General features: G+C 42.0%; 1 protein-coding gene across 15 annotated transcripts in view; it reads right to left on the bottom strand.

The window, feature by feature from the left end:
- The window catches only part of Grb10 (growth factor receptor bound protein 10), a 110,068-nt gene that overhangs the window by 23,317 nt on the left and 61,326 nt on the right, over positions 1–25,425 (bottom strand). For 6 of the 15 annotated variants that reach the window (XM_031338250.1, XM_031338235.1, XM_031338239.1 and 3 more), the window contains 4 exons: positions 22,235–22,399; positions 19,107–19,329; positions 15,569–15,722; positions 1,875–2,039 (listed from right to left, as the gene is read on the bottom strand). In XM_031338250.1, the coding sequence (XP_031194110.1) occupies positions 1,875–2,039; positions 15,569–15,722; positions 19,107–19,329; positions 22,235–22,319 (627 nt within the window). In that variant the 5' untranslated portion in view covers positions 22,320–22,399. Of the gene's footprint in view, positions 1–1,874; positions 2,040–15,568; positions 15,723–19,106; positions 19,330–22,234; positions 22,437–23,118; positions 23,384–23,982; positions 24,072–25,425 lie in introns of all 15 variants that reach the window. The other 9 variants (XM_031338242.1, XM_031338240.1, XM_031338241.1 and 6 more) reach the window with 6 other exon arrangements.

Here is a 25,425-nt window from a genome sequence, read left to right as displayed (position 1 = left end):
CCCTTCTCCAGTTCATGTGGTTGGAAGGATTGCTCTATGTAAGGGAGTCAAGCCAGCACTATGGAGGGTACTATGGCCCTGGGGGTAGGACCTATGTCTACATCATCTTGTCGAAAAGGCCCCTATGCTGAAGGACAAGGTCGCACGAGGCTGGGGAGAGGAAGGTCATATTCCTCTGGCCTTTGAACTCAAAAGTTGGGTTAGAGATGTTTCAGGGGTTTTGGGAAGGGCCTTTCTCTATGCAAGACAAGCTAGGGGAACCCAAAAGGCCTCTCTACTCCTGCCACTCCCTGACTAAGAAAAATCTTAGGGTTTGCTTTCAAATCCTCTTTCATTTTTAAAGAAAAATACCACTCCCTCTTTTGGAATTTATGTCTCAGTGAAAGTTTGCCTCGACCAACAGAACAGATGCCTACACACAGCTCACATGACTGACTCCGTCTAGGAACTAACACTTAATTCAAATCAAGAAAATATGTCTGTGGTCTCTAGGCAAGAACATTCTTTCTAAAATGTTTTAACATAAAAGAAACAGAAATTTGGAAAGTACAAATGCATTTGATATTCTGGTTTGCAGTGTACAGGGCCTCCTAAGTCAGCGAAGCTTTCCACTCCCCAGATTGGTCTCCTAATGCTCTTCCTTTCCTAAGCTTCGAAACATTTATGTGGTTACAGCAAACACTGTCTCCTCCAGGAAAGTTATGTGGCGGTGAAGTATGTGTCTCATGTCTCCCCAAGTCTACTCGCCACTCTTCCTGCCCAGATCGGCCGTGGCTCCACGCTTCAAAGTCTGTTTTCAGCCCACTGCATTTTTCTTTAAACTCTTTCTTTTTCCCTCAAATGCTCCACAGCCAACCCCTCTCCCTGATCTATATATAGTCTGGGCAGTACAAACTAACACGTACTCCGTCACAGGTTTATCTCCACTGCTTTGCAATTCCTGCAAAAAGCCAGGTTGGCAGGACAGAGCAGTACGTGATGGGTAAAAAGCTAAGCCTTGCTTCTCCCCCTGAACCCCAAAGCCTGTGACAGAGGACAGACAGAAAACTACACACCTCCTGTTATAGACTCTAACTGACACACCATTCTTTGGCTATTTCCCCAAACTCCACAGGGCTTGCTGCCCGCAAGCCAAACAACCTCCAAGACAGAACTCTGGAAAAACCATTACACATACCAGCAGTGTTGATCTGGGTAAATGTTGGAAGCTACAGAAGGGACGTTTTGTAGTGAATATATAAGGCACAAAGCTAATGCTGTGTGCAGCTCTAATGTCCTTCCACGGAATCTTTTAAAGGAGGGTTCTAGAAGCATTTTGTGTCACACTGTCATCTGTCCCTTTAGCAGACCTCTGAGCTGTTCTGGGGCTCATTAAGGAATCAAGTAAGGGTTGCATATTTCATAGGTCTGTGCAAGAACCTGGGCCAAGAGCTCCCGGGAGCAGCCTGGGCCTCTTAGGCACACTGAATGCTCTCATTTCTTACCCAGGGTGGATACAGAAGGTTCTCTCAAAAAGAGCAAGGTTCTGGGCCCCCAGAAACTCATATTTCAGCAGAGTGAGAGCCATAACCCTAGCAGCTATTTTCCATGGGAGAATTGTCCAGGGCACACATGAATCTATGCAATCCTGGAAGGGGGTGGAAAGCTGGAGAGCCAATAGTTCCATCCTGACATCTAGGTAGCTACCTTAGCCTCACCTTCCTCATCTGAACCCTGAAGCACTGTTTTGACAATGAGTGGGACATACAGAGCCTGATGCTCCATATATGTAATTTTGGCAATGGCAAGAAGTTTTGGCATGACAGTTAGGGCTGGTACTAAGCAGCAATTCTAGAATCAGAGGGAGCCACAACTCCCTTCACAAGTTACCCGACCTTTCTGAGCCTCAGCTTCTCCATCTGTGAAGTGGGCATCCGTGACACTGGATTCACAGTGTCGGTTGGACACTGGTTCTTAGGTTGTCTCTTTGAAAATCTCGCAGTGGTCTTTGTCCACAGACCTGGACGGGTGAGTTTCGCCAGCTGAAAGCCTGGAGGGAACTTGGTAGAGAGATGGGGAGGGCTCTAAATACCTGTTCACCAGTATTCCCAATTCTTAGAAAGCAGACCTCAACTGGTTAAGATGCAGTGGAAAGCATCACAAACAAATGAACCAAATATTTAATTGCTTTAAAAATAAAACCAGTAATGTGAAAAAGACAGGGCACAATTACGTCAACAGCATAAAACTTTGAGGGGGATGGAGGTGCTTTTTTGCTGGATTGGCCCACTACACACTCTGCTGTAAGGGCCCCCATGAGGTAATAAAATGTCCCATTGTTCCTAGACTTTCTGTTGTCATCTCTTACACATTCACCATACAGAAGAAGGAACAAAGCCCCTTTCTTTGCAGACTTAAAGGAAGGGATTTAGGAAGAAGTGCTGTTCTGGCTTTTGGTCTTCATGTTCCCCAGCAGGTGAACAGTGTAGGGGTCTTTTCAGCTTCTCTGCTCCCAGTCTTGGCACAGATTCTTACCACAGCTTCCTGTAATAGACCTTGCTGCTGCTGGCTGGAACCTAAGGAATCTTGTTACTGAATTCAAAAGATCTTCTGACTTTGGCAGTTAAAACTGTGCCAGAGGCACACCTTACAAAAATAGAAAACAGGACACTCGAAGCTCTGTGCCTCTCTGGCCCCCCTCACCAGCTGTCTGCAGTGCAAGACGTTCCTAAGTAGATGGCCTGGTCCCTTGGGGTGTACAGGCTGATGCCCAGCATTAAGACGGTCCATTCTTCCCAGATACTACATAGTAACTGCAGCAGTGCTGGGCATCTGAAAGCAAAAGCTTTTGGACCCTGAGTTGTCTTTATCTGTCATCTCTGTTTAAATGATTCCTATATCAAAGGTCTTGCAGGGTCAAGGCTGGATGCAATCAGAGGACCAGAGGAGCTCTGGGGAGGACATGCATGGGATCAGGGAATTCTATACTAAGCCTCTGAGCAGTGACTGTTTTATTCTGAAACTGCAGGACCTAGAAGGACTAAGGTAGAATAGTCATGCTGAGGCAGGCAGAGGAAAGCTAGCCTAAGGCAGGTGTCACTCCAGCTTCATCAAAAGCTTTTCTGGAGGCAGCAGGGCTTTCCCAGTGACAAAAATAGTTAGTCCTGGGGCAAGAGTTTGAACGCAGGGCTCTCTGCTCTAGTTGGCCTTTTTTCCTCCACCAACCAGCTGCTCCTCAGCACTTTGAATCCTTCTTGCCACAGAGGCTCCAAGATTTTTGAGCTGAGATGTTTCAAATAACCACAAATAGAGGAGTGGGGGACTGTCTCATGACTTGAAGTTTCAGGATGAATAGGATGGGCTAAATTAATTGTAGTAAAAAAAATTAATTTTATTGAGTCTTCTTGAGCTTTGTTTTAAGTTACAGCACTGGTTTGTCTCTAAGAACTGAAGCTGAAGCACTGGATTCAGTGCCATGGACATGGTGGCTCTTCATCCATGAGAATAGATAGCCTTGCTTGACTGTTAACTTCAGCTTACTTTCAAAGTCTATGCTGTTTCATAGAATCTTACCAAGTATACTTTTCAATAAGGTTTGCAAATATTTTAAGTCCTTGGAAACCCCTTACAGATGAGATTTAACTATCACTAAAAATAGATCTCAAAACTAGGGCTCTTGGGAGACTTCTCTACAGGCAAAGGGTCTCATGGGTGGAGACTGCTCTGCACTGGTTCTACTTCAACAGACAGGCTTATCTGGATGAATGGATTTTGTTTTATTTATCTGTGGATTTAACTCATCTGAGATGCATAAACTCTGCTATTTTGATAAAACTGATTTTTATATTTCGACACCAATCATATCAAACAAAACTGAAAGCTACTTAGGAAAAAAAATGTGTTAGTGAACCAAGTCAAAAATAAGTCGTCTCCCTTACCTTTGTGGCCCCCAGAGCTGCCTGGGACAAAGGATAGCACTATAAGCTACATGAGTTTTCCTATCATTGTGTGCTAGTGATAAAAGTTCATTTACAGACATGGTATGAAATTAACAGATCATAGTAATAAACAATAACAGCTCATAATAAAACAAAACAATTCTGAGGATGTACTGTGGTAAAAGTTATTCAAGTAAGTCCCTACTCTTAAAAACATTTGATTCACTCTTACTTACCTTCTCAGTTAAAGAAAGTATTTTACAGCTTCTCTGTCATTTCCAAGTAGCCAGGATCACTGTTATTGGGTTTTAGAACTCTTATTAAATAAAACAAGGGTTGCTTGAACTCAAGAATTGTGATACCAAAATATAGTCACGTTTGCACATTAATATACCTATACAATAGCAATATGCACACATATCGAAATACATGCATATGCATAAAGGTGATGTATAAAGACAAATACATATGTTAGCTTTATACAGAAATGACGTGATTCCCGTATCAAACTGGAAAAATACAGTAAGGAACAAAGGGGGAATAAACTCGGCTAATCACCGACAGTTCACAGACTCACTGTGACAACATTCTTCTGCACAGATATTTATAAATAGAAACCCTGACAGAATTACAATCATACTGCACACACACTTTTAAGCTGGGCTGTACAGCTCCACATTACATCATAAACACTTCGCCATGTCATCATGCTTCTTTGCTGCTTTAGTGCTCACAAGGCATCAAAAATGAAGACCTTTCCCACGCTGCTCACTGCCCCCCCTGCTTTTTGTTCTTATTATAGAATTATTAGGATTGTCTTCAAATATATATCTTAGTGCATATGTTTATTTTCTTAAGATAAATTGCTTGACATCATGCCTTGCTAAGACATCTCTATTAGGCTTAAACATTTCTCAAGGACTTAGTTGGTCAGACATTTTGTGTAAAATGCTTTAGCTGTTGAGGAACAAGCAAATCTGTGGACAAATTCATCTGTCACCTCCAGATCTTCAGTTTCCCCAAATACCCACTTCTCACATCTGCCATACTAGACAGAAATTGTGGTGTAGTGTGGACTTTCAGCCTACATATCTTAGACATGTTCCTAGGCTTTGTTACCTACTGCATGCATCAACCCTTGTGATTGGATGTTCTTAGCAGTACAATTAGGATGGCTCAACACACAGGATGTCACACAAGCACTATATGAAAGCACCTCACAAAGAGTTTGCTCTCAGCAAGTGATTCCTGACATTCACTGAATGCATCAATTGATATCACATGCACCTTCCCAGATGGCTGTTTCTAGACTAAAAATCTGGCAACCCAAGCAAAACTTGCCACTGAGGACAGCACTGACAACATCTTCTGGCCTGCTAGGCAGATAAATCTGCTGGGGAGCAAGGAAGAAACTCAAACCAAGAAATAACTGTGTGTGCTAATTCCTTTAAGCCAAAGGAACAAGGGTCTGTTGAACAGAACCTTAGAAGGCCGAACCTCAAAATGGACACAGACCCAAAACTTATGGTACATATTTTACTCCTTTCTTCCAAATGGTTGGTTCTCTCAGAGTCAAAGAGGTTTCCAGGACAGATACAAAAGCAAAAGACACTGCCTCAGATCTCTGGGTTTGTCCCTTTGCTCTAGACAGGCTCAGTAAACATCTAGAGTTTTTTGAAACTACAGAAACAACTAATCAGCATGATGAACTGTCTGGTCTTCTGCCTTCACATCCCTGGCCACTGTTGCCCCAGAGTCCCAGTAATGCAAGGCCACTAGTAGGAATCTAAAACCAGACTGTAACAAATAACAGAGCCAGGCCAGGGGCCAGTCCCATCAAACCACATGCCTTCCCATTTCATTCCAAGAGATGGACGCACACACATACACACACACTCACGGAACAATGAGTCACTTAGTCCAGCAATGAAACTGTGAGGGACTCTACCCACCCCCATCTATAAGTGACCAAAAACATATGTACCCTTGTACAGTCACTTTAGCTTTTTCTATTACAGTAATAAGAAAGGAATTTCAAACAATGAAAATGTTAATCAGCAGGGTGCCTCTGCATGATAGAACACATGACACTGTGTATCAAGCCTATAAAAACTATACACAGACACTGTCCACACCGTTCACCTCTGCCAATTAGACAACATCTTCTATATATCTGTATAGTATAAATTACTATAATTAGTAATTTATGGAGAGAATAACTCATGTTTAACAACAGTGGCAAAACACCCACAAAAGCAACTTAAGGGGAAAAGGGCTTATGTTAGCTCACAGTTCTAGATTAAGATCCAGTGACAGCAGCTTGAGGGAGTTGGCCATACTACATCCATAATTAGGAACAGAGAACAATTAAGAATGTACTTTTCACAGCACAGGATTCCTTGCCCAGTGAATGGATCTTCCCATCTCAGTTAACAAAATATAAGATAATCCCCCAGAGGTCCAACTCCCAGATGATTCTAGATTTTGTTAAGCTGACAAATGACACTAACTATTACAACCTTACTCTCCCTCCCCATACCTTTTTTTCTTCCTTAAGACAAGGTCCCATGTAGCCCAGGCTGGCCTTAAACTCACTATGTAGACAAGGATGATCATGAACTTTCCTATTCTCCAGCTTGTAGCTCCTGAGTGCTGAAAATACAGGCGTATAGCACACATGTGAATTTTAAGTAGTGCCAGGATTCACCTATAAGTGCATCCCCAGACAGCTTCCTGTAGTGTTTGCTTCACTCTTTGCTTTTACTGCAAACATTTATTGTTTTTGTAATTTTAAAAAGTCTGCTGCACTGTGGCTATGGTTTGTTTTGTTTTGTTTTTTGTTTTGGATTTTTTTTTGGATGGGGGTGGGAAGGTCTCCTGACTGAATACAAATGGAGGCTATCTATATGAAAAGAGCTAGACTCTAGTGGATTTGTTTTATCTGAGGTCTATTCCCCAGTGAGTAGGTGGCTCTTAAAAGAGCCACAGATCATTCCTAAGTGTCACATAAAAAACCTTATCTTGCTGGGCTCTTACGGGTTCTTTCACTGGGCCTGGCCAGTATCAGTAGCACAGACATAAGTACAGAGGTGACATGGTAGAGCATGGGGTGCATATGTCCATGAATGGAAGACAGCTCTTTGTAATGCATAGTATAATTCTAGTACAGCTGTCTTTATTAATAATCTCAGCAAAAAAGCGAATTAAAAAGTCATGTAACAACATCCAACTGCTAGACTGAATCATTGCCTAAAGTTGTGGCATTATACTTTTATAACCTAGAAATCCCATCAAACAACTTAGCAATACACAACTACAAGTAGGATTTATAACATTTCTTTTACAAAAAAAGAGGTACTTTTTATTTGTAGTTTATCAGACTTATCATAAAACAAACCTAAAATGTAATTTAAAATGTTACAAAAATTTAAGATTTGAGTTGGACTGGGGGAAATTTTGCAAGTTATTTCAGGTTCATTTGCAGGGATGAAGTGGGAAGTGCATTCTAAAACTGATTCCCTCAGCTGATACTCCCCAAGGACCTATTCAGTGCCAGGCATGAAGATTCTATGGATTTGCCCAGTCCAATAAATGTATTTGGTCCACGGAGCTTCATTTAAGTGGAAGGGAGGCAGACAATAGAGGCAAAAGCCAGGAGTGTCAGATGTTAGAAGGTGAAGGGGATGGGACCAGGCAAGGGGGTGAAAGACAGTGGGAAGATATGTGAGTGTGTGAGTGCGCACGCGCGTGCATTCAGCCTAGAATGGGAAGTCACTCTGCAAAAGGGTGATATGGGGCTTGGGTGGGAACTTACTGCTTAGCCAGAGGTTTTCATAATGCTCGAGGCAAGGAGAATGACTTGGTCTTGAGTTTGGAAGAAAATAATATAGAGAAACACCAAAAATTCAAAGAAAACGTTCTTATAGATGTAAAGTGTCACCTTGTGTGTAGATAGGGCATAGTTTTGGTTTCATACAGAGGGTTTTTTGTTGTTTTTGGTTTAGCATCTTATTTTGTAATGACACTTGCACAGATGTTTAAGTAGTACAGACTTCTGTATGTACTTCATCAGGGCTCCCCAATAGCAGCCTCTGGCTCTATTTACTTGCTTATCTCTCCATTCTCTATCTACTTGGGTCTGCTAGACTGTGATTTTTTTTTTTTTTAAACTGAAAACATTCTTACATAACTCTAGTTCAATGATCAACATCAGAGAATTCTCACTGGCCCACATGACTGTCTAATTCATGGACCCCACTTGGACAGAGCTGTACCCCATCAGGTCTCTTATTCTGTAGAGGGTACACTTTATCTCTTGGGACTTTTCTATGGTCTGAATAGTCCTGAAGAGCTCTGGATATTCAGTAGAACATATCCAGGACCTGGTTTAGGGGAGAGGTACCATTAAAGAGACACTGAGATCCCTTTGGGTCATCAGGTCTGCCATCCCAGTATATTGCCCTGTGCCCCACTCCTGGAGATGTCTACTGGGACCACACGCTCAAGGCTTCCTGACCCCCATCTTCCTTTCTCAGCTCTTCAAGCTGCCTCCTCCATTCTTGTTACACCTTGCCTTCATTCTTTAAAAAAACTTTATTCCTTTTATTGGGGGAACATATTTAGAAACCAAAAGCAGACAGAAAGTGTCGACTGTCTTATTGTTACAGTTTGAACTGAGTGTCTCCAAAGGTCTATGTGTCTAGGACTTGGTCCCTAGACTAGTGAAATTTGGAAGAGTGGAAGCTTTGGGTGGCTCTGTAGCCATTATAGTCATGCCTGTCAAGGAGACATTGTGGTATTGAGTTCTTCCTCTCTGTGCCTCGCTTGACAGCAACACTCCCACACCAAGGAGGGCCATGTAATCTTGGACCAGAACCTCCATAACTCTAAGTCAAAATAACCTTTTTATCTTTATAGGTTGGTGCCTCAGCTCTATTTTGCTATAGTGGTGTCAGGCTTGTTAAAACACTATTTTGTTGTGACTCACTGATCAGAACTCACATTTATATTCCAGAGTTAAATGAAAAAGGAAATACTGTCGCTTTCCCTTTCAAATATTTATGATATTGTTGCCACTGATCTGGTTCCTTTCCAGGGCTTGGTGGAGAAAGTGGGGACGGTGTGAACAGAAACACTTTCAGAGATAAAAGCAGAGGAATGAACTGCTCATGTAAATGAACCCAAGATGCCAGGACACTATAAAACTGTTAGGAACCTATTGCTTTGATTCAGCACAGAATGTCTGCGGATGAAATTACAAGAAGGAAACTACTTTGAGGTAAGATGAAAGATAAACAAGTAGTCATTTGCATGTAGTTCTCTAGAGAAGCTGAAGACATGTAATTATTAACCTTTCCAGACGGGGTCAACATCTGTATTCTCTTTCCTAGAAATGTGGAGACTTGGCACTAGTGCCCACAGGAGAGTGTTTACTCCGTTCCCTCTGCTGAAGACACTCAGAATACCCTTGTTTGCTTCCCTCCAGGGATTCCTTATCATTTTTACATTTGTTCTGACTCCACTCAGGCTGGTTAAAAGAGTGAGGCAAATGTCTGGGAGACAAGTACCCAGACATGGAAGAGGGAGGAGGGAGGTGCCATGCTGGGCAAAAAGCACAAGCATAGACATGAACAAGGGCGAGTCTTATCCAGCAAGGCAGATTTAAGGCTTGGTAGTGGTGGTGAACATTTTCCAGTTGTATGGAATAGCCTCAGCTAAGGCAAAATGCTTTCAACTTTGTAATTTCATGAGGCACCTCTGTTCTAAACCAGTAGGACCATCAGAGGTTCGGAGTTTGAGAAAAACAAACAAACAAACAAACAAACAAACAAACCCCACCCTCTCAGTTGCTCATAGATCAAGTGTGGCCTACCTTAAATGTTTGTGATTTTAAGTTTCTTCAGTTTGGGGACTATTTACATATACACAGTGAGATTACCTGGGGAGGAGACCAAGTCTAAACATAAAGTTTATGTTTCAAGAGTGGACTAATCCTTAGCCTGAAGGTTCTTTTATGTAATAAAACAATAATTTTAATACATTAATAGTTTAATGAAATAGCAAAAGTGGAGTCTTCCACTTGTGGCCTCATGTTGGAGTCTGAAGTATTTCAGATTTCATTTTTGGATAAGTAATGCTCAGGCTGCATCTATGAAGAGCAGAGGTTCCCATGCTATGGGTGTAACAAGCTGCTTTCCCTGCAAGGTGAACTGTGGATTCTAATGCAAACACAGGGAAGAGTGCTGTTTGAGGGCAAGCCAAGCTATCACAAAAAGGATGCTAGCTTGTTTTCTGATACGGATATAGAACACTGACCAAATGCAACTTGGTGAGGAAAGGGCTACTTGACTTATAATGTCCAAGTCCCAGCCTGTGGGAAGTTAGGCAAGACCTTAGTATGGGAACAACAGAGGAAAATTCACTCAGCCAGCTTTCCTTATACAGCTCAGACCCGTTTGCCTCTGGATGGGGCTACCTAGGCGTGGGCTGGGCCTTCTGCATCAATCATCAGTCAGGACAATCTCTCACAGACATGGCCACAGGCCAATCTGATCTGGGCAATCTCTGAATTGAGCCTCCCTTCAGATGACTCTGGGCTGTGTCAATTTGACAGCTGAAGCTAACTAGGACAGAGGCTAATCAGGTAAAAAGTTCACTAGCTGGCGACGGTCCCATTTTCTAATGAAATTTAAAGCCGAACCATCAAGTAAGAATTCGCAAATCAATTTTCCCAGGAAAATGATTTCTGGTTTCTAGCAGACTCAGAGGCTTTTTTTTTTTTTTTTGAATAATCAATATTCAAAAAATAAGCCCCCCCCCTCCTGGTCTCTGATCCTGCAGAAGGCTCTTATCACCTTGGTCCCTGTGCAGGGAAGGCATAGACTCATTCCTGGAGCAAAAGGCTGGTGGTTCTTCCCACAAGATAAGATTTAAAGGTTCATGTTTGCAATACTCTTTCAAGATAAGAGCAATCTGAGGCTGTAGTAATCAGCTAGGCTTCTCAAATTTATAGAATTTATATAAGATATTTATAGTGCAGAGAAACACTAGGCTGGGATTTCACATGAGATTCCTGGGATGATTTCCTGTCTCATTTTTAGCCATGTACATGGTCAGCTCTAGGTCACGACTCCCTGCTGTGATTGCATCATTTGTTCAGAGTCGAACAGAGACATGAAGGTACCGTCACGTTGTCCAAGCAAGAGGGATTATGCTCTGGCTCCAGAGGCTGTAATGCTCGGGGCTCTGAGCACTTAGCAACACCACCAATCAACTGTGACAGTCAGGGGCAGCCTTCACTTTTATCTTGGGCAATTTAGCACCATATCCAAAGAAGGCTCAGTGGGAACTGTTTTTATGTATTTTTATAATATGTAATAATCTAATAAATACTTAAAATATGTAAAAGTGTTTTTTTAAAAAACCTTCAAAAACCTCTAGATTAACTTGAGTTTTCTTTGTTAACTTTTTCAGGTCCTCTAAGACCAGTAGGAAATGTGAATTCCCAAGAACGTGGGAGAAAATGTAAAATTTCCCAAACTATGGAATTAACGTGTTTCCCATCCTACACCTTTGTACTTACTAGACAAATGCTGCACCACAGAACTATAATCCCAGTCCAAGCTAGTGGTTTTACCTGGCTGCTTTTGGTACATTCCCAAGGGTACTCCTAATGAGATCGTGTACAGATGTTCAGTTTGCTCAGAGGTGTTCTGCTACTTGGGATATGCTGTGGCACCTTGCTTTCACAAAGGTCTTATGTGAGTGGTCTCAGATATGAATTCTATTCTTATGACATTTTAGTTACTGACTGTGCAAAGTGGCCTTGCCCTTCTTGGGCCTTGGCTGATGTTTGAGCAAGTCTCTGGTGGTCGGTTCTATTCCACAAGAGGAGAAGAAGGTAAAATAAGTGCCCACAGTGGCAACTGTGATGTTAGGTCTTGTATCAAAGGAAGCACCTGCACTGTGCCTACACTTTCCTATGTGCTGAGTCAATGTCACAACTGGTCTGAGAGGTGAGGGTCAGTAATACCAGCCTCCTCCCATAGACAGGGAACTGAGGCTTTCCGAGGTGCTGCTGCTCTGAAGGGGCCACCAACCCTGTCCTAATGCATGAGCCTGGGCTCACCCTCTACACACTGGGCTTGCCTCTCAGTACAGAGGAGACAGGCCACCAGGCAGGGCCTCCCTGGAGAGATGTGAGTGAGTAGGTCAGAGGAAAAAGGAATGGGTGTGCCAAGCAGAGGATTTTATCTTTTGACACGGATGAGCTGATATGTCTTATGCCGGGCTGTCACGGGATACTGGTATTGTCTCTGTCTCACTGGGCATCTCTGTCTCAGTTCTAGCTACAGCCCAAGGACTTCTTTAAGCAGCCACAACTTGCCTTAAGCTGGGGTCCCAGAACTTAAATTAAACCTCAGCTAGGTCTAGGTCTCGATACTTCTGATCTCAGAAGGCACCAGAAAAGATGACACACCAAGCTGTGAAGGCACCAAGAGCAGGAGGACTAGTGAATGTGTGGCTGAGGCCTTTAGGCGGATGAGAGTCTACTCCTCACATGGTAGCCAGGATGAAAATTTCCCACTATACAGAGGTCTCAAGTGGCAGTGCACTCACAGAACAGCAGGTAAAGCCTAGGAAGACCCTGGTGTGATCATCAGTAAATGCAGGAGCAAGGCTATCAATTCAGTTCCAGAAAATTAATTTTTAAAATTAAGCAAAGAGAAAAGAACTGTTTGGAGTTGAGGTAGTATTTATGTAGCATTAATGATGGGGCACAAAATATGAGACTAATTGTGTTTAAATAGCAAGTGGAAAAACATGCTCTAAGGAGTCATTATGTGGTCACAGGACGCTCTACTGGTTGAAAGAGAAGTCTGCCGTTGCTGAGCTTGTTATGAATTCAGAAAAGGTCCCATCTACAGCATTACCTAGCATGGATCAGACCTCCTCTTACACGTTCCCTTGATCCCCCCATATTTCTCAAAAGCTCTGCCCTTGAACAGTTCAAGTCAGCAGTGACTCTATCTGTATGTCTGCTGTGTCAGCGTACTCCAGATAGGACCTGTTTCCCTGTCACCACTGCATGTGTTCAAGCACCTGGCTCACCCACTGAGGTGAAAAGGTTGTGCTTAATGACAGGCCTAACTATGGTCACACCAGCTCTGCCTACAGAGACAGTGTATAAGTTCCACAACAAGGAACAAGGTCAGATCAGCTTCTGCTTTCTGCCCCAGATATCCTACTCCATGAAAGTTAAGTGTCCTCATGAAGGAAGCCAGCCAGGTTTGGTTTTCTGCTGCTAAATATATCCTGACAGTGGCTGAGAAAACTTGGAAATACATAAACCCAGCAGCCATGTTAGTACCATTGTCATCTGTAACCATGTCAGTCCTCAGTAATATGGGGTCCCTCACACCCTTCCCAATAAGGCTATCCCACCAGGCTGCTGAGTACACAGACCACCAGACAAGCTATACTCAGGACAGTGTTTGTTGGACGGTAACAAGCTAGATTTAGCTCACTCGGCATAGCCCCTGTACAGGATGACTTTCTTCAGTGGTGTAGTCATTAATGAGTTGCTCATGCTTGGTAAATAACCTTGACCCTCAATAAAACTCAGTGGGTCAGAACAAAACCAAAAAGGCTGGTGAGATGGCTTTGCATATCAAAGCACGTGGGTTCTACTCTGAGGAACTGAGTTTGATCCATGGATCTACATGAGAGAAGAGAACTGAGTTCTTAATTTGCCCTTTGTTGTCCGCACTCACTGTACTGCAAGTGTACCCGCTACTTTCCCTACTAATAGATATTGATCAAAATATACAATTTACATGCATGAGGTTATCAAAGAATAAACACAAAATAGAACTAAAAACAGCCACAAAGAACAACAGTCTTCCACAAGTGAGAAACACCCTCCCTGCTCTCACTGGTCCCAGTTGGCTTGAGGAATCTGACGACAAACACGCCAGTCCACTGTTCTCATGAAGAGCCAACTCTGATCCCAAGAAAAACACGAGCAGGCAAAATTCCCGGGTTTCCTTATTCTTACAAATTTGGACAATCGGTGGGGAGGAGGCTCATTTTCTTGCCAGCCAAGGCGAGGGCCAGACAGTACGCTTGTGGTCTACTTCAGGACAGGAAACTTGTAAACAACCTCGGGGACAAACCATACACGATCATCAGGATCCTTACTCAAGGCAGAAGGTCACCAGGGAGGTAGACAGCCCAGATGCACTTCAGCATGTGACCTGTGTGGAAGCCAGGACAGTGCTGGCTCTGAGACAAGGAACACTGACCTCACCTTCTAAGTCTGACAGTGCTGTAATGCGGGCGGCTCGAGAGGCACTCAGGGGGAACAGTATTCCAAAGCCAGCGAGTATTAGAAAACAAAGCCTAGTGCTGGAGAGCCTGGTGCTGTATGCCACTAGACTTCAGAGAATGGGGCTGGCTGGCTCCTCCGTGTTAGAGAACAGCAGAGGTGGGCAAATGGAAAGAATTGGTCTAGTGGGAAAACACAGAATCTTCTAAACTGCAAGTTTGAAAGAGGCAGCTGAGGTGGCAGGAAACCTGTGAGGACTCTAGGCCTAGACGATAGGTCAGACACAACTGTATGCTGACACCAGCCTCAGTTTCCTCCACTGTAGGTGACAGTGACACCTGTACTGATTTACAGGGCCAACCAAAGCTGTAAGTGAGCACCACAGCAGCCACGCGCCGCACAGAGCAAAGCCTCCATGTAAAGCCACTGTCTCTGTTCTGTTCCCTACAGCAGGCAGGGTGTGGTGTGCTGCTGAGCCCTGGGCCATCCTGTTCCCAGCCCACTGCTAAAGGAGTTTGAGATGACACAATTCTCCCGCTCATGTTTCTGATAAGCTGAATGGCTGTCACTGGGGAGTTTCTCACATGGGGGCAGTGACTACCCCTCTACTTTGTAGGACCACTTCAAAGGAGAAACAAGTTTTAAAAGGGTAGTTATTAGCTCCTGGGTCAAGTGGCCATTCTTTGGCCTTGAACAGGCCTCATTCGACGTCAAGACCTCAAGATGGAAGCTCTGATTGTTTCCCGTACTGAAGAGTATGTGCACAGGAAGGCCCAGCAGTGTGCCACAGCAGAAGGGCTGGTTGACCAAGACGACCTGGTCACACGATTTCTTAAAAAGAGCTAAAATCATCCTCAAGCATCAAATCATTAATTAAAAAACAACAGCATCAGCAACAACAACAAAACACAGTTCAGATTCTTTGAAACACAGTGATGCATTCTTCAGTCTGGTGAGAGGCTAAAGACACTTGGATGCCAAGTCCAAGGACTTGAGTTTGATTCTCCAGAACCCACATGTTGTAAAGGGAGAACTGACTTATGAAAATTGTCCTTTAATTTTATATATATGCATCACGGCATACATGCTGCCCCCCAGGAATAAGTAAATAAATACATAAATAAGTACATAAAAACATAACTTTTTTTTTTTTTTTGTAAAACTACCCTGATACATTCCTAAATTATTAAATTGAATTTTGGCCAATACATTAAAAGAACTCATGAGAAAAAAGTTCAGTATCAACCCAAAGAGGCAATCTTAGAACTTTCCTCCTTTCTCCACAAAGAAATGCATCACTGTGCTGTAGTCAGGGACCACTTACATGCTTGGCAGGAGGCTGGCTCGGAGGAGGAGGCAAGGAGCTGGGAGCAACCGAAGGAGGGCTCCCAGGGGCCCCCCCAGTGAGCTCCGGAAACGGGTTGGGGATGGCCGGAAGAGAAGAAGTTCTTAACTGCTGGTCTTCCTCCTGAAGGCGCCTATAAGGAAGGAGTCAAAAATTAGTTTGCCATCCTAGCACACACCTGATGGGTCTATGCCCTAGAGAAGGAAATGCTGGGTTTTTATGGATGCTGGTACAACCGTGTTCATGACCTTTTATTCACAGTGGCCCAAATTGGAAAGTAGCCTAATTGTCCAACCATGAATGGGCATGTCTCTGTGATGAAATATCATGTAGCCTTAAAAAGAGAATTATCCAAAAAATAAGGGAAGAGAATTCTGACATATGCTATAAACCCAATAGCAGAACACATACTAGAAGACTCCATTGTGTAGGGCATACAAAATAGTTGAATTCAGAAAGTAGAGTAGTAGGGGCAGAGGAGAGAGGGGCAGGGGAGATGCTATTTAGTGAGTATAGTTTCTGTTCTCTAAGATGAGAATACTTTGGGGACTGACCATCAATCCCAAGTGTTCACTAACACTTTAAAAAATGGCTATTATGCAACGTATATTTTGGGCTCAGCATACTATACTCTGTTGGCATCTGTTCAATGTATACCCTGTATGTAAAAAGTTTTGTGAATAAAGGCAGCTTCGAGAGAACAGGACTTCCTGAAGTCTTTGAAATGAACACATATCTAATTGTAGGAGGTTGCCTGGTTCCTCACCTGAACTGTGGAAGTGATCAAATTATGAGCAAAGTGATTAAGACTATACTGTTCGGAAATCAAAGCTTCATGTATTGATCTTCCTAGAATGTTCTTACTAATTCAGCTTCTACTCTGTATTCCCTGGCATTTCTTCAGGGTCATCTCTCCTTCCTTTTCCCCTTTGAAAAATCCAAAGCTCACTAGACACATCATTAAGCAATGGATGATGAATTGAGTATAATTATGAAAATAGCAGCGAAATCAAGTTCAAAGTCAAAGCTAAAATGATAATAAATGCCCAGTGCTTTTCTTGGTAGAGTCCTGCTGGTGACCTCCTGACTCTATTTCCCTGGGCTTCCTAGAGAGACACTTCATCCCACCCACCCTCCCACCAGTGAGGGGACATTACCAGTGTGTAGAGCCTTCCTTTCAGGACAGGCAGAGTGGGGTTCACTCATGGTCTGCTTAGAAAGTCTGGCCCTCCTCTTATTTCAGCACACCATGGAACTACTTTTTATATATTATCTTCAAATAATTTTTTGAATATTTTTACAGTTTGATAAGATAATTGATCTAGCTCTGCAAATGGTGGTGCACTCCTTTGATCCCAGCACTTGGGAGGCAGAGGCAGGCAGATTTCTGAGTTTGAGGCCAGCCTGGTCTACAGAGTGAGTTCTAGGACAGCCAGGGCTATACAAAGAAACCTTATTTTGAAAAACAAACAAAACAAACAAACAAACAAAAAATCATTGATCCATGAGCCTTCCTGAGAGAATTTGCTATTTGAAAATTCACTGTGTTGGCCTTACCAACCATTCTCTGACTTCAAAGAAAGATCTGCCTAGCCATTTTGTGTATACCAGGAAATGATGTTCTGACTTTTAAGATACTAGCATTCTCAAGGCATGTGTTGTGAAACATGGGGAAGTTGATCCTATACTAGCCTGATGATATGGCAGAAAGCTTATTTTTACTGTTAACAATTCCTGATTTTCCTGTAGAACTTTCAGCTTTAACATCTTTGATCTACAGAACCTGACAGAACTGTTTCTGATGTCCCAGCAGCCCACAAAAGCCTCCTTCTTTATTAGGGTGTATTGAAAATTTATAAATTATTTCAATTTTTAACCTCATTAATTTTTTTAATGGTATAACATTTCAGATACTGCCCAGAAGTGTAATTAAGGGGTATTATGCAAAGATGAAAGCAATCCCTGCTACAGAGGCTCACATCAAAAGAGGATTGTCCCTGAGGCTGCAAAATGAAAGTGTCTGTGGAGAGGACCTGGGATTCAGGGATGTCAAGATGGCTACAGAAGTGCCAGGATCGGGGAGGTGGAGGTGTCTGTGCTTCCAAAACCTTGCCTGGTTCATCCACTTGAAAATAATTCTCTCCCTCACCAGAGCTCTGTCCTGCACACTCTCTCTTTATACCTTTCTCCTCTTAGCTCACCCAGCCTGTGCAAATCATTGGGGGCCCTTCCACAGTGTGAACCCAGCATCCACATCCTTGGAAAGAGTAGAAACCTAGGGGATGGTTACTGAGGCTGAAGAAGATTTAATGTCAGACCATAAAGAACCCTTTTAGAAGTTTCTGGAAGCAAGGAGGAGTGGGGAACATCCCAGAATAGGCAGTGCTGAGAAAGTACAACCACTAGAACTCCAGCTGGACAGAGGCTGGGCAACAATCCCTAGCATAGTTCACTGCACACACATCTGTGAATTCCCAGAGAGGCAGGAGCAAGTTTGTATTAAGAGCTCATCATCCTTGCTCGGTCATGCAAGCCTGAAACTCATGGGAGTCCTGAGATTGAGCCAGGCAAAGGCAGTCCTCCTCAAGAGCTCCCTTCTTCAGCTTGGTTTCATAAACTAGAGATGACTACAGGGCTCCACATCTTCCCCTCAATAAGACTGAGCTACTGAACACTCTTAACCTTCCACTTTCTTACTAGCTTGAACTTAGCTTAGAGATCTGCCACCTCTCATGAAGTTCCCTTAAGGGTCCCAGGACTCTCCTTTTGCTAACACAGATATGCTTTTCTGTTCCGTCTTCAAGGGATAAGGCCAAAACAGAACCACGATCAAGGTTCGGAATTGTACATTTTTAAGGATGCCCTGGAGAACACTGCAGCTGAGCTGTAGACCCTACTCTGAGGAACATGAACTTGGAGCATGATTATGGAATCCGGAGCTCAAAAAGGTCTAGATGCTAAGCCAAGCAGCAAGTTCACACCAAACGCTGAAATGTTACACAGCATACCCAGGGCCACTGAGAGCTGCACTTTTAGTTCTTTGAGGTCAGATGGCAGGGGCATGACTTGAAAATTCTCACGACATACCCACAGATAGTCAACATCAGCCTAGAGTATCACAACACCTGTCCCACTTTGTTCCTTCCATCCTACCACTTTGTGTCATTTCACTATCACAACAGGAAGGAGAGGACTCACTCACATGACTTCATTAATATTATAATTGTTCTGTTGTACTATTAATTATTGTTGTAACATATTGCAATATCTAATTTATGAGCACAAATTCACCATTGTTATGTATGTGTAGGGAGAAGCACAGTAAACAGGGGTGGGAGTCAGGACTGTCTGTACTTTGGCTTTAGGATTGGAGATTGGTTTCCTCAAGATTATAGAGTGACAACTGTAGCTGCTATTAAGAGAACAAACTCATCTAACTTGATTTTACAGTCTCTGCCCATCACCATTTGGAGTGCAGAGTGCACTGTTTGTGCAGACAGCACATGTTCTGGCCCACCTGAGAATGTGCACAGGCTGCGAGCGTTGCATTTTCTGCTTTGGGGACGCCTGTGGCTGTCCCCGGGAGCTGGATGCCGCCGCGCCCTGGTCGCTGGCATGCTGGCCATCCTCAAGAAGTGGCGCAGTATCAGTATCAGACTGCATGTTGCAAGCTGAGTTAAGGCTTTCCACGGATGAGTTAATATCGTTGTTCATTAGTACTTGAAGCCCAACACCATGCTCTGTACATAAAAAAAGGCAAGAGAAGAAAAAAATGTCAGTGAGGGTGTAGAGTTCCACCAAAATGGTTATCTTTGGGTGATCAGGCCCCTAAATCAAACAGTATCTTAACAATACTATGAAATCATATTTCTTACATATAGTACATGCTAGGTCTGTGTGTATACATGTTACATGTATAGTTCAAAATGAAGTTATCCCACTTGGAATGACAATGCTTCCTGAAAAAGCTATATATTGTCAAATAAAAGCCCCAGTACTAGGCATGAAAAAAAATCTCCTTTTGGGTTGTTCATCAAGAGAGTCTTAGACACTCTTAGAACAATATAGCTATTGCAGCTGCTCTTGGTTGCCTTCTGGAAGTTGAAGGTAAGTCCCTATTGCTAAAGATACCATGAAGTTTAGACATAAGACCTGGAATACCCAAGCTGGATCTGACTTGAAAATCTCTTCCCCGAGAATTAGCTTTCATAATATCAGAAGGTGCCATAAAATCTACTAAGGGAAGAAGGTGAGAAGTCCTACTCAGCTATAATACTCATGAATCACAACAATGACCAGCATGGCAAGATATTAACAGTGCAGTAGTGGCACCCATATCTTGGTGGCAACCAATGATTTCTTAGTTTGACTTAAGGCCAGTACTGGAAACCTAGTCAATCTCCCAGTGCAAGTGAGGTCATGGATATTAGAGAAGATTTTTTTTTTTTACATCATTTTACTAAACCAGCATAACTTCTAATTGGGTTCTATTCATCCTTATACCTACAGTTAACTATAACTCTCACCTCTTTGCAACAAATGGAAACCTTTACAGAAAGCCTAGCTAGACAAAATATAGAGAACTGATCATGGGGTGCTCAGTCCCTATAGATATATCTATAACACACCTCTTGTACTTAAGAGAACACTGAGGCAGAAGGAGTGGAAAGTTGGTAAGAGCAGAAGAACAGAGGTCAGCTGTGAAGGTGTTTCCTAAAGTGTCAACTTAACAATAGGGTAAGAAGTGACCTTAGCTGACTATATTATAGCATTTCACAAGTTGTAAGATATGGCCGGGTGAGAGCCTTAAACCTCACACAAGGCCGTCAAGGTATGTAAGACACTCACTCTCATAGAGGTCAATGCCTCCAAAGTATAGGAAGAAATAAGAGAAGGCATTTTGAACCTGCTTATCCTGCCCAGACTGGTCCTACAGCCTCAGTGCTCAGGACAACATATCAGAGGTTTCTGTTTGAAGTCTCTTCAGGTCTAGTACAGAGTTAGCAATATATCCATCCCCTAGGGGACTGTGAGGGTAAAGTCAGGTATAACCTGTTTTATAATAGAGTCTGATACAGAATAAGCAGATCCATTTCACTTATTTTTCAGAAAAACAACACAAACAGGCAACTGGTCTATCAGCCAAGGAAGCACGTTTAAGGAATGAAGTTACTTGCTTTTATCTTTTTCCAGAAAATATAAGCAGTAGAGAACATCTTGGGATTTGCTAATAAATTTAGATGCTTGTTTGACCTGGACTATGAACAACAAATGGGCTCAAGGATCTTTCTAGATCTAGCGGGGCCAGTAATTCTGTGGTAGCGTGGTTGTCTAGAATGTATGTGCACCAGGATTTTGTTCTTTAGCATTACAATGTCTTAGGTGGCCTTTTTTTTTTTTTATTGCCTCTTGTTTCTTAAGAATAAAGGATGTGACAATAAAAGATACTAAAACCCACTAAAGAATACCTGGCATGGTGTAAGAAATGGAAAGAACTGTACCTTCCAGGGATTAGTACTTCTCTGGTGGGTGAAGGAACAGGGCACAATTATGGGAATATACAGGTAGAAGCAGAGAACATTGAATGGCCCTGGCTTGGAGATGTAAGAGAGACCCTGATGGAAGCTGAATAGCAGAAGTGACCCATGGTGCATCTAGGCAGTTCAGGTTCCAAGGTCATTAGGAGAGACAAGATAGCAGGTTGCTGAAAATAGTGGTGATGGGCCCTAGCTGTCTGATTGGTGTAGTCACTGGAATAAGAGAAGAGACCATGTGCAAGAGATGCTGACAAAGAGGGAACAGTGGGCTGTGGGCCCAAGAGAGAAGCAGCTAGGTGCACATAAGCATTCAGATTGGTAATGAAGTGAAGGAACTAGATATAGATAAGGGAAGGAGGAAGAAGAGGATCTTGATACAGCAAAGGTTCTGAGTGGTCACATATTAACCCTATAGTCAGATAGTAAATGGACAATAGTGCTGAATTGGTAATTAATAATGACCAAAAAACTAAGATATCACAAAGGGGATTGCTGAGAGTCACCTCAGAGCACTTGCCCAGCTAGGGGTTACCTGGGTAACAACAATCTAAGATTTTAGTAGGGCAGGTAGGGGTTACACTTTTAGGTTCTGCTGTCTTCTGAAGGGACATGCCTCTTAAAGGCCTTACCAGAATAGTGGTAGTAGAGCAGCATTTAGTCCACTTATGAAAGGAGGGAACCAGAGAATGGCTAAGGAGAAGACCTCAGTGGGAACAGAGGTTACATTAGAGTTCATATACTTATAGGAAAGTTCATTAACATTCAGGGTTAGTTAACATACTAACAATTATTTTGTTCTCCAAACAATTACTTTGTTAACAATTAATGAACAATTAAGAATTACCCATGCTTCTACTCACAAATAAGCATTTCTATGTTGACAGATCATTTAAGAAGTAACACTGGGTGAAATGCAAAGTCCACTATACTAAAGTGTGTGTGTGTGGTGGGTCCTCAGGCCCATTCACTGACTAAATGAACCCCATGCGAAGAAAAACCCCAAGTTTTGCTCCATGCAGAGCTACTTCCTAAGTGTTTAGACAGAAAAGAGCCTTGTAAGACACTGAGCCCTCCCTATTTCTACTCCGTTAGTCCTAGAGAAACTCACTGGCAACACGGTTCCTGGTCCAACAGCGCTCCCAGCCTCTGAGAAAACGAAATGGCTTGGTTTGTGCTGGCAGATTATCATTCATGGCTATTTTTCCCTGGGCTTGCTGTAGTCTTTGGCTGTGCCGACCCCTGGTGGCAGTCCCTGGTGTCTTCTGTCCTATTTCTTTTTGGGGGAACAGGTAAATTCCTGGGTTGGTTTTCTGTAGTAAAGCCAAAGTCAAAGCAATTCTGATACTATTCAAATATTATTCATATAAAGCAGGTAGATTCTAGAATAGACAACACATGCCCAGATTGCTCTCCTCTCCTCCGGAGTGGGTAATTTCTTCATCTGAATATACTGTATTGGATGATCTTTGAAAGGATATCAGGCTAATTTGATAACAGGTTACAATCTTCACCAATCAAATATAACCACTATACCCAGATTCTTCAAATCTTCAAGCTTTTCAGAGCTGTCAGAATGAAATTTCTAAAATGGCTTACTCAAAAAACAACTTTAATATATCCTATGACGACAATTACTAATTTATATGTTTGGAATTTTTTTTTTTAATTACAGATGAGACTTTACTTGAAGTTCCTAAAATTCAAATGTAGACTTAAAATGAAATCTTCTAAATTATGTTTAAACACCTAATTCTTAAGGGTCTACATTAATTTTATTTTTTAAGTACTAGAGTAAGGTATACTAAAATTATATTAGTTCTTTTTAAGAAAATTATACATATTTATTTATGGCAAGGTGTGAATCACAGCAGTTGGGTGGATAGAGGACAACTTGTAGGTTGGTTCTCTCCTTCTAATTACAATGTAGTAATTAATGGGATTGAACTCTGGTTGTCAAGCTTAGAGGTGTCTTTCCCCACTGACCTATCTTACCAGCATCACATGCAGTTCTTGTAAATTTTCTATAAGCTTATATTTTTCTCAGTGAGGACCTTGTGACTTTTCTGTCTGTGTAGCAAACTGCTAAACTGTTTTGTACTCCCATGAATTTGAGCAGAGATATAATAATCCATTTGGAAAAGGCTTTCTCCCAGTGAACAGAAGAGGAAGAAGGAGACAAGACCGATGTGCTTTGCTTGTCTACTCCATGCTAATCTGATGAAACATGCTCCACAATGGCATCCCTTTAGAAAGAATACTAGGAAAGAAAAGAAAAATGACTTTATATAGACAATTTCACCTCCAATGAATTTTTAAGAATGTTTTTCCTGAACAAACATGGCTGCCAAATAAAACTCTTGGTAGCTGTCTCCCTTCCCTAAAGAGCCAAGTTGCAACTCGCCATGGACTTTGCCCCAAATATTTGAGGTCATCTGATCTTAAATTCACATCTCTTCTTGCTTCACTGTCATTAACAAACTCAAGGCTAGTTTTGTTTGGAAAAACATGTAAATTTAGTTAAATAAATTCTTATTTGGTTCATAAGCCATGACTGGCAAATATCTCTCACAAGCCAAGTGAGGTTTGCTGATCTGGAAAGGGCAAGGAGAGGGGAGCGGTGCTGGCAGAGGAGGATCTCCCTCCAAGGCATGCGTACCTTAGCACCTTAACAAATAACACACTTCTTGGTTCATAGCACCATCTAGTGTCTTTTCTACGCGAACTGGAGATTAATGATGATCCTGGGTTTTCTTCACTAAGTTAATTTCTTAAAGACATTTGTATTATGCATATGTGATGTATCCATTGTTATGGCCCAATCTTCACAGGAAGCCCCTGCCCCCGCCCCCCCCTCACCTGGGAACACTCAGTGCTTTCCTTGTTCGCTCTTGCCGTAAGTCTGTTGGGAAATGAGGAGCTGTAGGCAAGCTTGTGTGTCTGTGTGACTTAACGACAGGGAAGGAAGAATTAAACAGTATATCTACCTGAGAAATTTCTGATTTTTCATTTTGGACCACGTTTTTGCTGCCATTTTCCTGGACTTGAGTCAGAGACAGAGACACAGCATGTATTTGGTCTTTCTGATTAAGTGGTAACAGCACTTTGTTAACTGAACATGTTACCCCTTGTCATCCAACAAGCGGATCTTCTTCTTTAAGCACCTTCTGTTTTTGTAAGTCTTTTTAAAACTCAGTTACAAGTCAGTATATATGCTACTTTATTTGTGTTTTTTGATTTGTCACTCTGTGGCAATTTCTAAAAAGACTTAAAGACAGAAATGAAAATCAACACTCTTTTAAAATACACTTGAAGCTGAAAAAAAAAAATGACCGAGGGAACAAGACTTCACTATAAAAAATAGTTTTTGGTACTGAACAGCTGTTACAGTTCACACTCCAATCTGAGGGGGCAGAAATCAATCAAACATGTGAGAAATGTTACAAAAGGGAAGCGGTAATTCACTAATATTTTATTAAGCATACTTAATAACTAGATGAAAGATGTTAAGATCCACAAAATTAACATAACTTTTCTATGGTTCATTTTTTAAAAAAGTAAACGAAGGTACTATTAGTGTCCTTTAAGATTTCATATATCCATGGATTCAAGCAACCACAGAGCAAAAACATTTGGGGGAATGAAATCTATACATCTACATTAAATATCTGCAGATGATTTTTGCCATCCTTCTAAAGCAACGCAGTATAGCCTATATTAGTTCTATAGACTTAGGCATTATAAATAATTAAGTAGCAACATCTATGGAGAAGTGTTATTTTATATGCAAACCCAACATCATTTTGCACTTGAAACACAAGCATTTGTAGCTTTTAGTTTCTGTGGGATCTTGAAATGTGTACAAATGAAAAAGACTACACACATCTAGAAAGAAAGTGAGGCAGAGAATAAGAGTTAGTATTTATGGGCTTAGGGTTGCACCTGGAGAAGAGTTATGTGGCTAGACTTGGGTAATGGCTATACACCAACATGACTAATTTTGCTTTTTTTTTTTTTTTTTTTTTTTTTTTTTTTTTTGAGACATGGTCTGGCTATCTATTTCAGTCTCCCAGATGTTTGGAATACAAGTATGTACAACCACACATGATTCTAACTATTCCTATGTTAAAAGAAAAACAGTAAAAAAGCAATTTTAAACTTAAGACTTTTAGATACCTTCAAACATGGCTAATTAAAAATCCCATCTTACTGCTTTACTAGGGTAGGCCTCTGCCAGAATGAAGCAATGTTCCATGCTCATACTTCATAGACTATGTTACCTTACTCTCTCAGAGCTTGTTC

This window comes from Mastomys coucha, unplaced genomic scaffold, assembly GCF_008632895.1.
Source record: "Mastomys coucha isolate ucsf_1 unplaced genomic scaffold, UCSF_Mcou_1 pScaffold22, whole genome shotgun sequence".
Classification (NCBI taxonomy): Eukaryota; Metazoa; Chordata; class Mammalia; order Rodentia; family Muridae; genus Mastomys; species Mastomys coucha.
This window is presented reverse-complemented; position numbering and strand designations above follow the sequence as displayed.